This window comes from Mustela erminea, chromosome 5 (genome assembly GCF_009829155.1).
Source record: "Mustela erminea isolate mMusErm1 chromosome 5, mMusErm1.Pri, whole genome shotgun sequence".
NCBI classification, from domain to species: domain Eukaryota; kingdom Metazoa; phylum Chordata; class Mammalia; order Carnivora; family Mustelidae; genus Mustela; species Mustela erminea.
Genome location: NC_045618.1, coordinates 32,923,346 through 32,938,971, shown reverse-complemented (window position 1 = coordinate 32,938,971; position 15,626 = coordinate 32,923,346). Strand labels below are relative to the sequence as shown.

At 36.5% G+C, this 15,626-nt stretch overlaps 1 protein-coding gene across 1 annotated transcript in view; it reads left to right on the top strand.

The window, feature by feature from the left end:
• The window catches only part of ARIH1 (ariadne RBR E3 ubiquitin protein ligase 1), a 118,281-nt gene that overhangs the window by 81,239 nt on the left and 21,416 nt on the right, over positions 1-15,626 (top strand). The window contains exons 6-8 of the mRNA XM_032342527.1: positions 11,189-11,255; positions 12,841-12,947; positions 15,557-15,599. Of these exons, the coding sequence (XP_032198418.1) occupies positions 11,189-11,255; positions 12,841-12,947; positions 15,557-15,599 (217 nt within the window). The remainder of the gene's footprint in view (positions 1-11,188; positions 11,256-12,840; positions 12,948-15,556; positions 15,600-15,626) is intronic.

The window sequence follows — 15,626 nt, the reverse complement described above, 5'->3', positions numbered from 1 at the left end:
TTAATAGTGATACCAATCAATCCACTAGGGCTTGGGGATTAGGAAGAGGGATTTTTATTTTTCACCTTATATAGTTGTATACTGTTGGTTTATATCTTCCATTTTCTTCTTTATAAATAAATAATTTTAGAATTAAGAATTTAGCTAGTTAAATGAGAGAGAATTTTTTTAAGTGTTTAGTCTTAATAACTAAAATATGCCTAACAGCTTTTTTCTTAGTATGAAAAAAATAGACTCCTTCACAGTCGTGGTATTATCATTTTTAAATTTTAAATTTGATAAGTTAAAAAATAGCTTCTTATTTTAATTTTAATTCAGCTCACTTGGAACTTGAATTGAGCCTGAAACCAGATTCTTGAACATACATTCTCCTAAAACCTTGTCAAATTGAAGCTAGCTCCCCCCCCGCCCCCCCGCCATATACCTTATAGTCAGGAGGCAAAGTTATTGTCTTAAGCCCTTAGTTTCTCTACTTCAGGTTAAAATCCATGTATATCCTTGAGTCTTGTGTTACCCAGCTATGCTGTAGTCATTTTTGCTTTTATTCGCTTGACTTTTTGGGTTACTCCCACTTAATTATAGTGTTAACACTTCACTCACTGTCTTTCTCCCAGGGTTTGCTGTCAGCCAGTGTGGTTTCAGTGTCCCTATGTATAGTCTGTTATTCTATACCATAACCCTGTGGTAATCCCCCTATCAGCTGCATCAGCATTACCTAGGAACTTGTTAAAAATGCACATTCTGGGCCCAGGTCCAGATTACTGAAACAGAAACTCTGGGGATGGTGTCCAGCAATCTGAACAAGCTCTCCTGGTGTCATTCTGATGTATGATTACATTTGAGAACCGTTGTCATAGCCTTTCATTTTCCTGATGTATTCATTTCCAGTAAACTTCTCTTTACCCAGATCCAAACTCCCAAGGCCACCTCCCTAGGCCTATTCCAGATCTACTGTAGGTGACTTTGCCAAATCATCTTTTTCCACATCTTCCTAAAATACTGCTCCTTGGGGTTCTAGGTTTCTTCCCCTTTAGACACTCTACTTAAAATCATACAGTGGACCCAGATTTGTGTGTCAGGGTCAGCTCTCTCTTCGGAGCTTGGAACCCTTATATCCCACTGCCTATCAGGCCTCTTCATACATACATTCCTCAGGCTTTGCCTTATCCATTTCTCCTACCACCACCACCAAATTCATTCTTCTGGCTGCTAATATTAAGAAATGGTACCACTAGGTGTTAAAGACTGTCTAAATTAGAAACCTGATGCTATCTCTGATTGATTTTTCTCCTACATTTCCCAGAGTGATCTATACACCACATTCTGTCATTTCTGCATCTAATTCATCCTAAATCCATCCATTTCCCTCTGTTCCTACTTCATTAACCTGATCCGGCCTTCATCTTCTCTTAGCTGGCAGTCTGTGACTGGTTCTTTTTTTTTTTTTTTTTTCTTTTTTAAGAGAGAGAGAAAGGGAAGAGAGCATGAGAGGAGTAAGGGTTGGAGGGAGAAGCAGACTCCCTGCTGAGCAGGGAGCCCGATGTGGGACTCGATCCCTGGACTCCAGGATCATGACCTGAGCCGAAGGCAGACGCTTAACCAACTGAGCCACCCAGGTGCCCCCTGTGACTGGTTCTTAAGTGATTCCCTTAAACTGTTTCATCACCTTTCAGTTCTTCATTTCCATTCTGTATTGCTTACCTGTGCAACTTCATCTAAACTTCTCTTACATTCTCTTTTCTAACAGTGTAAAACTTGGCTTCTTGAAAATACTATACATTTTATTTGCATTTGGTTTGGTTTGACTCTACTTTTTTCCTAAGGTCTCTTGACTTCACATGCAATACTCTCTTCCTGTTCTCCTGTTCAGTTTTGTTATCCTACTCATCCTCCTTGTCATTCTTCAGGTCTTAGTGTAGATTTGCATTTTAGGGGTGCCTGGATGGCTCAGTTGGTTAAGTGACTGCCTTCAGCTTGAGTCATGATCCTGGAGTCCCAGGATTAAGCCCACATAGGGCTCCCAGCTCCATGGGGAGTCTGCTTCTCCCTTTGACCTTTTCCTCTCTCATGGTCTCACTCTCTCTCAAATAAATAAATAAAATCTTAAAAAAAAAAAAGAAATTTGCATTTTGGTTTGGGCAGAAATCATATGCGCTCCTTAACTCCCCCATATTTCCTTACTATACACTTTTGTAATTGCCTGTATTTGTGTCCATTTTCATTCTTAGACCATAAGCTGTATGACCCCAGGTCTCCTATATATGTTCACTAAATGCCTATTTCCATTCAGGATATGTGATCTTAAAATGCGTAACATTAGTTATTTTGTAGATTCATTTTTTTATTCCTTAGCATTGAGTATGTAATATGTATGTATCCTTGAATAAATAACTGGAAATATATTATTCTCTTCTGCTTTTATAAGCATATGTCATCATTGTATAACTTTAGTGATGGATATATGCTATACTATCAAGGATGTTTGGCTGAGTGGGTCTCCCCTACATAGTGGTCTCATATAGTTATACTTCCACAGTTAGGAGGTTAACTGGATACTTTGAGAATTTTTCTTTGTCCTAAGATTTGTCTTTGTTGTTTTCATGAGACTAGTGAAAATCATTTCTCTATATTTATCACTTGAGACCAAATAAATATTCATCTATTTTTATTCATCTTACCACTTGGTTATTTTTTAAATATAGTTGTTTCAGGGTATAGATTTCTTCTATATATAATTTTTCTATTAATAAGGGGTGATAAAGGTAAACTTGTATCTATTAAGTCTTTAAATACCTTCAAGTAATACTGTTTAGTCTCACTTTTACTAATCACACGCATCTGGAGTTACAGTGTTCTCATTTCAGCATCCTCTGAGATACTGCTAAAAAAAATTACTATTTATTTTCATATATGGCATTTTTAGAAACAAGCGGAGTTGTTGACAGGAACTAATTGTTACTTCTAGCAAAATTACGCCAGATGCTTTTACTTTGAGCTTTAATGATACATAAAATTTTTAAAAAATGAATCTTAGGGTCATGGTATAGATGATACATAGCTCTATAGGCTAATATCCCACCTGTCTGAAATGGGCAGAAATTTTTCTTTTGAAAAATAAATTGTTTTATTTTTATTTATTTAATTTTTAAGTTTTTTCATGAACACTCTTTGATCCATCTGTATTACATGGGACTTGAGATACTTCTCTACATTCAGTACAAAGTAGATGTCACATCCATTCTCTGAAATGACTCTTCTCAAACCATTGTTACTACATTTAGTTTTAAATTCTCTTCTAAAGAGAATGGATGTTATATACAGATGTTACAGAATGGATGTTACATACACGCAAAAAATGTTTTAAATTAGATAATATAACTTATATTGCTCTTTAATAGTTATTTCCTCTTCCCTCAACTATAAGCAGTATATCTTAACTCCCTACTGTGGAAGGTGAAGAAATTGATGCCTCTTTGTTGTCGTTCATCTTTATCTCTTTCACCTCCTAATTTCTATTAGATATATAATTACTTTATGTTGCCAACTTCATAGTTACTTTTTTTCTGTTCTGGAGCAGATTCTTTCATGTTTTGTCAGTAAGTTCATTCACTAAATTGTAAATCAGTAATTTTGTAATATTACAATTATGTAAATATTACATCAAGTAGTTGAATGGATCCAGAAAGAAGTAAATGTAGTCTTCTAAATCAGTGCTGCTCCAAGAAGAATATTCCTAACGTATTAATCATATGGTTATTTTTCCCTCTAATGGTATCTTAAAGGTCACAAATACAGTATGAAGCTGCCTGGGCCCTTAAGTGAAGCCATAACAGTTTGTACCATTTGAGGCAAGAGACAGACTGAATTTGATATGTATTAATCTCAGTACTGTAAGCATCTCCTCTTTAACAGAGGAAAATCCTCATTCTTAAGTAAAACAGGCTCAGTTTGCTGTATGTTGATTTTTATTTTACTTTTTTATTAAGTTCTAAAATATATTGACTAAAGTATGTAAAGTACATTAAGTTTAAAAGTATGTTTGTTTTACTAACCACCCATATCAAGGTGTAGAACTTTTTTAGTACCAGAATGTTCATCCTTATGCCCCTTACCAGACAGTGTCCATCTCACCCTTGTTCCCTGTCATGATTTCTGTCACCATCAATTAGTTTTGCCTTTTCTTGAGCCTTGTTTAAGTGGGATCATGTAGCATATATTCTTCTTGTGAGTGTGTGTCTGCTTCGGTTAACATATCTTTGAGATATGTGCATGTATTAAACATATCTGTATGTTTTTAGGTTTGTTTGTTTTGTTGTTATGACTATTGTATTTCATTCTCCTGATAGTAGACATTTTGAGTTTTTTGGTTTGTTTGCTTGGTTTCGAATACTATGAAAAAGCTACAAAGAGTATTCTTATATATGTCTTGGTAGACATGCACTGTCTTCTTTTGAGTATATACTCAGGAGTGAGGATTTAGCTTCAATAGATACTGCCATGTCATTTTCCAAAGTAGTTGTGTGTGACTGCTTTACTCCTTGCTCATATTTATAATCAATAGTCTTTTAAATGTTACCCATTCCGGTGGGTATGTAAGGATATCTCCTGTGGTTTTAACTTGCAGTTCCCTGGTGGGTAATGATGTCAAACACCTTTCCATTAGCCTCTTGGATATCTTGTTTTATTCCTTTAAAAAAAAAAAAAAGATTTTATTTATTTATTTGTTTGGCAGGGAGAGAGAGAGAGAGCACAAGCAGGGGAGAAGGGTAGAGGGAGAAGCAGACTTCTTACTGAGCAGGGAGCCTGATGCGGGACTTAATCCCAGGACCTTGGGATCATGACCTGAGCTGAAGGCAGGCGCCTAACTGACTGAGCCACCAAGGTGCCCCTATTTTATTCTACTTCATCTATATTTTTCTAAATTTTCTTTGATAAACCTAATTTCTGATAATGAAAATAAAGGTCTTTTAAAAACCTTGTGTAATTGCCCCTCAATAAACGCCCCCAGTTTCCTCTACTCTGAACAGTTTGTATTGTATTGTCAGGACTTCCTCATTATTTGTCCCGGTGTCTGTCCTTTACATACCCTCTCCTTGCCTCTATTCTGTACCCTCCGATATATTGAATCTTTAGAAATCCAAAGAGGGGCGCTTCAGTGGCTCAGTGGATTGAGCCTCTGCCTTAGGCTCAGGTCATGATCCCGGGGCCCTGGGATTGAGCCCTGCATTGGGCTCTCTGTTCAGGAGAGAGCCTGCTTCCTCCTCTCTCTCTGCCTGTCTCTCTGCCTACTTGTGATCTGTCAAATTATAAATAAATAAAATCTTTAAAAAAATTTTTTTTAAATTACATATCCAGGGTGCCTGGGTAGCACAGTCAGTCAGTTAAGCATCTGACTTGGTTTCAGCTCAGGTCATGATCTCAGGGTCATCATCAGGCTCTCCACTCTCAGCATTGAGTCTGCTTAGGACTCTTTCTCCCTTTCCTCTTGCCTGCTGCCCCACATACTGTCTCTCCTTCTCTCTCTCAAATAAATGGAAAAATATATATATATATATATATTTTAATTAAGTTATATAGCCTGCTTTTACCCCCCAAAAAGAGGAAAAGGTCTAGATGATAAAAATGTTAAATCCTGGGACGCCTGGGTGGCTCAGTTGGTTAAGCAGCTGCCTTCGGCTCAGGTCATGATCCCAGCGTCCTGGGATCAAGTCCCACATTGGGCTCCTTGCTCAGCAGGGAGCCTGCTTCTCCCTCAGCCTCTGCCTGCCATTCTGTCTGCCTGTGCTCGCTCTCTCTCCCTCTCTCTTTGATAAATAAATAAAATCTTTTAAAAAAAATGTTAAATCCTAAGTTGAAGCATAATATTGATTTACTCAGGGTGCTGTATCAGCATAAAGTGTGGTTTACTGCTTGCATATTAAATGAAATTCTTGTATTTAAAGTCACCTGGTTTCAGTTCATAACTCTCCAGTTACCCTGTTTGTAAAAAACAGGATTTCCCAAAACTCAAGGGTACTTAAATGCATCTGGCACTGTGCTTATAATGTATAATAGGCGATCAGTAGAAGTCATTCCCTTTACCTTCATAAAGAGTTGCCTTCTAGCATGAGAGTTGGTGTAATAACTAGATGTAAGTGACGGCAACAGGTCTTTGTTGAGAGATGTAGTTCATCAATACACAGGATGACACTTGTTTTCTTGAAAGTATTTATTCTCAAGGGTAAGAGATTGCTTTCTAATTCTTGGCTCTCACAAGATAAACTATGACCTAATAACTGAGACCTCATAACCTTGGTCTAGTAACTATGGCTAACCTGTGTTCTCACCAAGTAGTCTGGATCAGTTATAAGAAATCATTGGCATAATGAGTACTAGAAATAAAAAGTGGGAAATCAGAGCATCTGACTTTGGGTCTTTTTTTTTTTTTTTTTAAGATTTTATTTGTTTATTGTTTGACAGACAGAGATCACAAGTAGGCAGAGAGGCAGGCAGAGAGAGAGGAAAGCAGGCTCCCTGCTGAGCAGAAAGCCCGATTCGGGACTCGATCCCAGGACCCTGAGATCACGACCTGAGCTGAAGGCAGCGACTTAACCCACTGAGCCACCCAGGCGCTCCTTATTTATTTATTTATTTATTTATTTATTTATTTATTTATAAGCTTCACATAACATAATATTTACCATTTTAACTATTTAAAACTATATAGTTTAGTGGGTTTTTTTTTTTCTTCTAAGATTTTAATTTATTTGACAGAGATCACAAGTAGGCAGAGAGGCAGGCAGAGAGGCAGGCAGGCGGGGGGTGGGGGAGCAGGCTCCTTGCTGAGCCGAGAGCCCAATGTGGGGCTCGATCCCAGGACCCTGAGATCATGACCTGAGCCAAAGGCAGAGGCTTTAACCCACTGAGCCACCCAGGCGCCCCCAGTTTAGTGGTTTTTCATCATGTTGTACAACCATCACCACTATCTAATTCCAGAACATTGTCATCACCCCTAAAAGAATTCCAAAATTTATTAAATAGTCACTTCCCGTTCCCTTCTTCCCATAGACCCTGACAATCTTGTTTCCTTTTTCTGTCTGTACAGATTTTCTTATTCTGAGCATTTCGTTTAAATGTCGTATAGCATGTGATCTTTTGTGTCTGGCTTCTTGCACTTAAAGTAATGTTCTCAAGGTTCATCCATGTTGTAGCATGTGTCAGTACTTGATTCCTTTCTAGGGATAAATAATATTCCATATTTTGTTTCTTCATCAGTTCTTGGACATTTAAGGTTGTTTCCACTTTTTGTGGAAACAGTTGTGTTTTTATTTGAACATTTATGTGCCAGTTTTTAATGTCTTGGATATACGTCCCTAGGAGTAGAATTGTTGGGTCATATAGTAATTCTGTGTTTAACCTTTTTTTTTTTTTTTTAAAGATTTGTTTATTTTAGAGAGTGCACTCCAGTGAGTACACAGGGGTACGCAGTAGTGCAGAGGGCAAGAAAAAGCCTTCAGCCGACTTCTTGCAGAGTATAGAGCTTGATACCACAACCATTGGATCATGACCCAAGCCAAAATCGAGTCAAATGTACCAACAGACTGAGCCACCGAGGCACCTCCGTGTTTAACCTTTTAAGGAATCACCAACTACACTAATTATTTTTAGGCTCCAGTTCCGACATTCCTGAAATGTGGAGGTTTATTCATTTAAAAAATATTTACTGAGCACTTTCTACAGGCCAAGCAGTGTGTTAAGATAGAAGGGATCCTTTCGGGAGCTTACTGTTTGGTTGGGGATAGGGGAACATGAAGGCAGATATTAAACAAATGATTACACAGATAATTTTAAAAATTTTTTTAATTTAGGGGTGCCTGGGTAGCTCAGTCCATTGGGCAGCTGAGATCAAGCCCCACATTGGGCTCCCTGCTCAGTCAGGGACTCTGCTTTTCTCTCTCTTATTCCCCGCCCCCACCTTGTTCTCTCGCTCTCAAATGAATAAATAATAAACCTTAAAAAAATTTTTTTTGTTTAAATTCAACTTAGGTAACTTCTTATATTAGATTTAAAAACCGTATTGTTAATACTATACTGTATTATTAGTTTCAGGGGTAGAATTTAGTGATTCATCAGTTGCATAGAGCACCTAGTGCTCATCACATCAGAAGCCCTCCTTAATGCCCATCACCCAGTTACCCCACCTCCCGTGCAACAACTCTGTTTGTTTCCTATAGTTAAGAGTCTCTTACGGTTTGCCGTCCTCTCTGATTTCATCCTATTTTATTTTTCCTTTCCTTCCTCTATATTCACGTGTTCTATTTCTTAAATTCCACATGTAAGTGAAATCATATGGTATTTGTCTTTCTTTGATTAATTTCACTTAACATAATACCCTGTAGTTCCATACATGTCATTGCAAATGGCAAAATTTTTCTTTTTTTTTGATGCCTGAATAATATTCCATTGTATTCCATACACACACACACACACACACACGTCTTGTTTATCTGTTAGTGGACATCGGGGCTGTTTCCATAGTTTGGCTATTGTGAACATTGCTACTATAAATATTGAGGTGCAGGTGCCTCTTTGGATCACAGCTGTCTGTGTCCTTTGGGTGAATACCTAGTAGTGCACTTGGGTGAATACCTAGTAGTGCAATTGCTAGATGGTAGGGTAGTTCTATTTTTAACTTAAAAAAAAAAAAGATTTTATGTATTTATTTGACAGAGAGCACAAGCAGCAGTGGGAGTTGGAGAGGGAGAAGCAGACCACCACTGAACAAGGCACCTGATGAGAGGCTTTTTTTTTTTTTTAAGGTTTTATTCACTTATTTGACAGAGAGAGGGAGGGAGAAAGTACAAGCACGGGCAGTAGCAGGGAGGGAAGGAGAAGCAGGCTCCCGTCTGAGCAGGGAGCCTCATGTTGGCTTTATCCCAGAATCCTGGGATCATGACCTGGGCTGAAGGCAGACACTTAACTGACTGAGGCACTCAGGTGCCCCTATTTTTAACTTTTTGAGGAAGTTCCATACTGTTTTCCAGAGTGGCTGTACCAGTCTGCATTCCCACCGACAGTGTAAGAGGGTTCTCCCTTCCCTCATCCTCACCAACATCTGTTGTTTCCTGACTGGTTAATTTTGGCCATTCTTACTGGCGTTAGCAAGTATCTCATTGTGGTTTTGATTTGTATTTCCCTGGTGCTGAGTGACGTTGAGCATTTTTTCGTGTGTCTGTTAGCCATTTGTATGTCTTTAGAGAAATGTCTGCTCGTGTCTTCTGTCCATTTCTTGACTGGATTTTGGGGGGTTTTTTTGATTGTTGAGTTTGGTAAATTCTTCATAGTTTTAGATACCAACCCTTTATCTGATAAGTCATTTGCAAATATTTTCTCACATTCTGTTGGTTGCCTTTTAGTTTTATCGACTATTTACTTTGTTGTACAAATGCTTTTTATCCTGTTGAAGTGCCAATAATTCATTTTTGCTTTTGTTTCCCTTGCCTTTGGAGACTTATCTAGCAAGAAGGTGCTGTGGCCAAAGTCAAAGAGGCTCTGCTTGTGTTCTCTAGGATTTTGAGAGGTTGTCTCACATTTAGCTCTTTCATCCATTTTGAGTTTATTTTTGTGTATAGTGTAAGAAAGTGGTCCAGCTTCATTCTTCTACCTGTACCTGTCCAGTTTTCCTAACACCATTTCCTGAAGAGACTTTTTTCTATTGGATATTCTTTGCTGCTTTGTTAAAGATTAGTTGACCATAGAGTTGAGGGTCCATTTCTGGATTCTCAATTCTTTTCCACTGATCTGTGTCACTGTTTTTGTGCCACTACTATACTGTCTTGATCACTACAGCTTTGTAATACAGCCTGAAGCCTGAAATTGTGATGTCTCCAGCTTTGGTTTTCTTTTTCAACATTTCTTTGGCTATTTGGGGTCTTTTCTGGTTCTGTACAGACTTTAGGCTTGTTCCAGATCTACACAGATAAAATTATGACAGATTTTATGACAGGAAGATGTATAAGATGCCATGAGAATTGAGCAGGACTGATGTGAGTTATTGTCAGAAAAGGCTTCCTTTAGTTAGTAACTATGTATTAACTGAGTTAAAAAATAATATAGCATATTAGCAGCATCTAATATTTATTGAGTGTTTACTCTTTGCCAGGCACTGTTCTAGTTCACAACTCTTATTTCTGCTATCCATTTTACAAATGACTAAACTGAAAAATGGAGAGGTCAAAGAACTTATCTTCAGTTCATAGCTAGTAAGTGTGAATCCAGTATTCAGTGGGCTGTCCCATCTGAGCCCACCATGATATACTTCTCTTTCCTTTTTAAGAGAGGTAGCCCTATGCAAAAGCCTCTGAGGGAGGATGATACCCCATCATTCTGAAAAGAATACAAATGTGACAGGAGTACACCGAAAGTAGCACAGGACAGGATGGGATCTTGTGGAAGGCAAGCAGTGCCATAAGAAGCTCAAGAATTCAATGGGGCCAAATAATACAAAAATTTCTTATCACATTAGAGAGTTTTTACTGGTTTTGTCAGTGGTTAACTTTTTCTGCTGTAACAGCATTCTCTTTAAAGATTCATAGGAGTATTTACCATTAAAACTAGTAAAACTTAAGCTTCAGGATGCTTTACTTTTATGGGTTCCTATGAGTTCTAGAAATTGTAATGAATATATAGAGTGTTCTAGGTGGACAGGGGAAGCCAAGTTGCAGTCAGTAGACATTTCTAGTAAATTACCAAAGGATCTCAGAAGAAGGCCCTCAAATTTATATATAGCAAAACCTGGATCCATTTCTTGATATTCCTGTCAGCATCTCTTATTTCATACACTGATTTTTGGGAGAGCGTCTTAGGGAAGTTGGCTGCACATTGCTCTCTTAGGGCAGAGTAAGAAGACACTTTTGAAAGGGGCCTAAACGCCATAATAGTAAGTCATTAGACTATAATAACAGACTGGGTAAAAATGGAATATTTTATGTATAAAAAACTTGGGGATGGGGATTTTGCCAAAATAAAACTATAGAAACTTTGTTATGTTGATTTCTATAGTTATATTTGTTGATAGTCCGTATGCATTTTAGCATTTTCAATTTAGGGCAGCTTTTAGAGCCACTACATTGAAATTTTATTTTATAAATGTGGAAAGATACTCTTGGCTGAGAACTTCCTAATAAACTACTTTTGTTCTTGTTCTCAGGCGCCTGATCACAGATTCGAAAGTTAAATTAAAGTATCAGCATTTAATAACAAATAGCTTTGTAGAGGTAAGTGATTTCTCATAAGTTTTCCTTTTTTAAATAAGAGGAATTGTTTATTCTTAGATACAATTAGTTTTTCTTACATGAAACACTCTCGATAGTAAGATGTAAAGGGCTTGGATTATGACCATAAACTTGGATTATGGACTTTATTAGTGAGGCATACGAAACCCCTTTATTCTCAAAGGAATGTGACAAACCAGTGAGTAGGTGTCTCTTCAAAGATCTAAAACTTTGGTGATAAAATTATTTTTACAGTATTCTTCCTTTATTGCTAGCAAAAAGTTGTAGCTGATTATTAATGACGTAATGTTTAATCATGCTTGGCAATTCAACCTTGCTATATCTCTGCTTGTTTTAGCTTCCATTACCAGTAAACTTTGTTAATAAAGAGAGCTATGGTTATTTCTTTTTTTAAAAATTTTATTTATTTATTTATTTATTTGAGAGAGTGATAGCACAAGCCAGGGAAGAGATTAAAACAGGCTCCTCCCACCCCCCAAGCTGGGTGCCTGATGCAGGGCTTGATCCCAGCACCCTGGGATCATGACCTGAGCCGAAGACGAATGCTTAACTGACTAAGCCACCCAGGTGCCCCTATAGTTACTTGTTTTTAGAAAATGTCTTTTTTTTTTTTTTTTTTTTTAATCAGATACAGAGGTCAACAGAGGTCACGAAACTCTGACCTGCCTGTTTTTGTAAATATTTATTGGAACATGCCCATTTGTTGTATGATTTATTTTGTGCTACAGTGGCAGAGTTGAGTAATTGCTACAGAGGCCATTGTGCCTCTCAAAAACAAAAATCTTTACTATCTGGCTCTTTATGGAAGATGTTTGTCAGCCTTTATATAAGATCATCAATGTAAATTGGTATTTTAATTCTACAAAGCCAGTTTTTATTTCTATTAAGAGATTAAACTGAAGGTCAGATCTTCTAGAAAATGTGTATTTTAGGAATCTTGTATTCTTAAAATGGTCACTAAACTTGAATTCTGGTGCAGAGTGTTACTTGAGCCATGTTTTGTTTCATAATAAAAAATACTTCAAAGTTTTATTTATTCATTCGTTTGTTCATTCATTCATTCATTCTTTTTTAAGAACTAAAATGTGATTATTTCCATGGTTTAGGAACTGACTTTTGTTCTTATACACATTTTTATGGTCAAAGAGAGAAATTACCTGTATATTCTATAGGATCTAAACACTTTGCCTAAGTAGGAGTGTATATTGTTTTTTACATCTTTGAAAATTGCCCTGAGGTAGAACCATGTACAAATCAGTGCTTAATGATCACCAATGGGTAATTATTTTAAAGTATGTCAGTAGGATTTTGAAAGTAGAACCAAGAGACAGTTCACATGTTTATAAAACCAGGGATCAAGGGATCTGTAATCTTAGAAAAATAGTGCATTGGAAAGCAATACTTTAGAACTAGAGTACTAAATATTGGGGGCAAGTTTTATACGCTTGTGTCGTCTCTGTCTTTGGCCTTGCACTGGGAAATGTAAGTTAATTGCCTGTTGTACTAGGAAATCTTACCTCATGATTTTAATTTGCTGTCATTTTTTATTTTCTAACTTGGGTTTCAGTGCAATCGACTGTTAAAGTGGTGTCCTGCCCCAGATTGCCACCATGTTGTTAAAGTCCAATATCCTGATGCTAAACCTGTTCGCTGCAAATGTGGGCGCCAGTTTTGGTAAGCAAGTGATTTCCCAAATTGAAACAGCACACATAGCTTTTCTATTTATTCTTAGTAGTAAAATAGTAGAAAAAGAAATTTTTTTTTTACCTCTAGTAGGAAGGTGGGTGATGTTGATTTAAAATAGTGTGTATTTCTTTTAAATAAGAATTAGATTAAAAGGTCACATCTTAAATAATTTTTTCTCTATCCTTGTTGCTATTTTTTCTTATGGGGAGAAAATGTAGCTATAATCACATTTTCTTGTGTGTGCCACTGGAACTAATATGGGAGCAAACTTAGAAATCTGGGACAAGAACTTAGTTCTCATTTCTGATGGACTGTTTATTTTGTCAGAGTATGTTTGGTTCCTTTATGGTTCTTGCTCTGTTTTCAGTTTATCTCTTAGGAAATAAAATACACAGGATTATTTTTCCTTTGCTTTGACAAGTTTAATATTACTCCTAGAAAGAAAATTTGCAGATAAATTTGGAAAGATAAAACATGGTTTATTAAGATATGCCTTTTTTCTTTTCTTTTTTTTTTTTAAGATACACTTTTTAACCAACACTTTCCCTGTAGCACCTCTGGCCACAGTTTTCCTGCTTACCTCCGTTCTTGGAGTTTTATAACATACTCTAGTGTTTGAATTCTAAATTTGACTTAATAGAGAATTTTCAATACTGCATATTCTTATTAGAGAGTTAAGATGATTTTCCATTTTCCTTGTGGATCTTTTAGGAATAAGAAAACATTCAAAACAAGTAGCTCCAAGAGCTAGCAAATAGACCTTATATTGGTATTCTGTACCATGCTCTTTTTTTCTCCACAAACAGCTGTAGAATTAGACTTAAACATCATTAATACTAAATTAAATATTTCCGAAAGGAGCAGATAAACTCACAAAGATTAAATATGTATGAAATACATGCTGTTTTGGTAAAGATTAAAAATGCATTACTGTTTTAGAGTTTACCCCTATAGACAGGAGGTGCAGTCTGATATACACCTACCTTAAAACATAGTTTTAGTTGATACCAAAATATAGAGAATAATAGCAGTGAATACTTATAGCTCTTAACCCAGCTTATACAGTATTTTGTTTTTGTTAAGAAATAAAGTATGACAGATTCATTTGAAGCTTCTGTTGTTCTCTTCATCCAACTCCCCGTCTTCTTTTTCCAGAAGTAACCATTATCTTTGACTTGATTTAAATTGATAGCACTTCGTTCTTCTCCTCGTTTGCAAAGAGGATTCTTGGCATTCCTGAATTACTTGACTAGCTGATCAACCTTTGTATTTATTTTATTTTATTTTTTTTTTTGGTATTTATTCTTAATTCATGCTTGCTTTTTTTTAACAATAAATTATTTTATTATTATTATTATTTTTTTAATTTTTTATAAACATACATTTTTATCCCCAGGGGTACAGGTCTGTGAATCGCCAGGTTTACACACTTCACAGCACTCACCGTAGCACATACCCTCCCCAGTGTCCATAACCCCACTCCCCTTATCCCAACCCCCCTCCCCTCAGCAACCCTCAGTTTGTTTTGTGAGATTAAGAGTCACTTACGGTTTGTTTCCCTCCCTTGTTTCATTTATTCTTCTACCCCCTTAACCCCTCATGTTGCATCTCCACTTCCTCATATCAAGGAGAGCATATGATAGTTGTCTTTCTCTGCTTGACCTATTTCGCTAAGCATTATACCCTCTAGTTCCATCCATGTCATCGCAAATGGCAAGATTTCATTTCTTTTGATGGCTGCATAGTATTCCATTGTGTATTTACCCTAAAGATACAAACGTAGTGATCCGAAGGGGCACGTGCACCTGAATGTTTATAGCAGCAATGTCTACAATAGCCAAACTATGGAAAGAACCTAGATGTCCATCAACAGATGAATGGATAAAGAAGATGTGGTATATATAATTCATGCTTTCTTAAATGTATATACCATGTGTCTCGAATATAGCAAGGAATTAACAATTAGTATATTCTTAGGAAATATTTAGTCACACTCTTTTGTTTTATGCCTTGGTTGGTACAGTTTATCTCTACAGGGTTGAAGCTCATTTGTTTGGATCATGCAAAGATGTGACCTATTTGCCTCCCAATTATTGCTCACTGCATTTGCATTAAATTATGTAATTACTCTACAAAGTCAGACTTTGCTATTCTTCATTTGGGGTGTTAAGAGATTTAATATATGCTAATAAAGCACTAGTCAAAATTTAAGTTCAAATTAGTGAAAATTGGTTTGAATTAAATAATGTTTACGGCACAGAACTGTACATATATAGAACGATCAGAAAAATACAGATGGGATTACACTGAATTTCTTGTCTTAAAAGATTGGTGGTTATTTAGAGTCCTTTTCTTCTATAATTGTCATCAGAGCGTGTCTTCATGCCTGTAATCATTTCTTCGTTTCACAAACACACCACAATACATGCTCTTCTAACACTAAATTCTTAATAATCTATAGAATAATACAAACTTGACCTTGTATTTGCCAGTCACTAAAAACTGATGAAACCACTGAGAAACTATAAAACATGAAATTGTTTACTTACCTACAGTAGGTAGAACTTAATTCTTTTAACTCTTGTGTTACTTAACAGCTTTAACTGTGGAGAAAATTGGCACGATCCTGTTAAATGTAAGGTGAGTTTGTCTGGCATTTTCATTTTT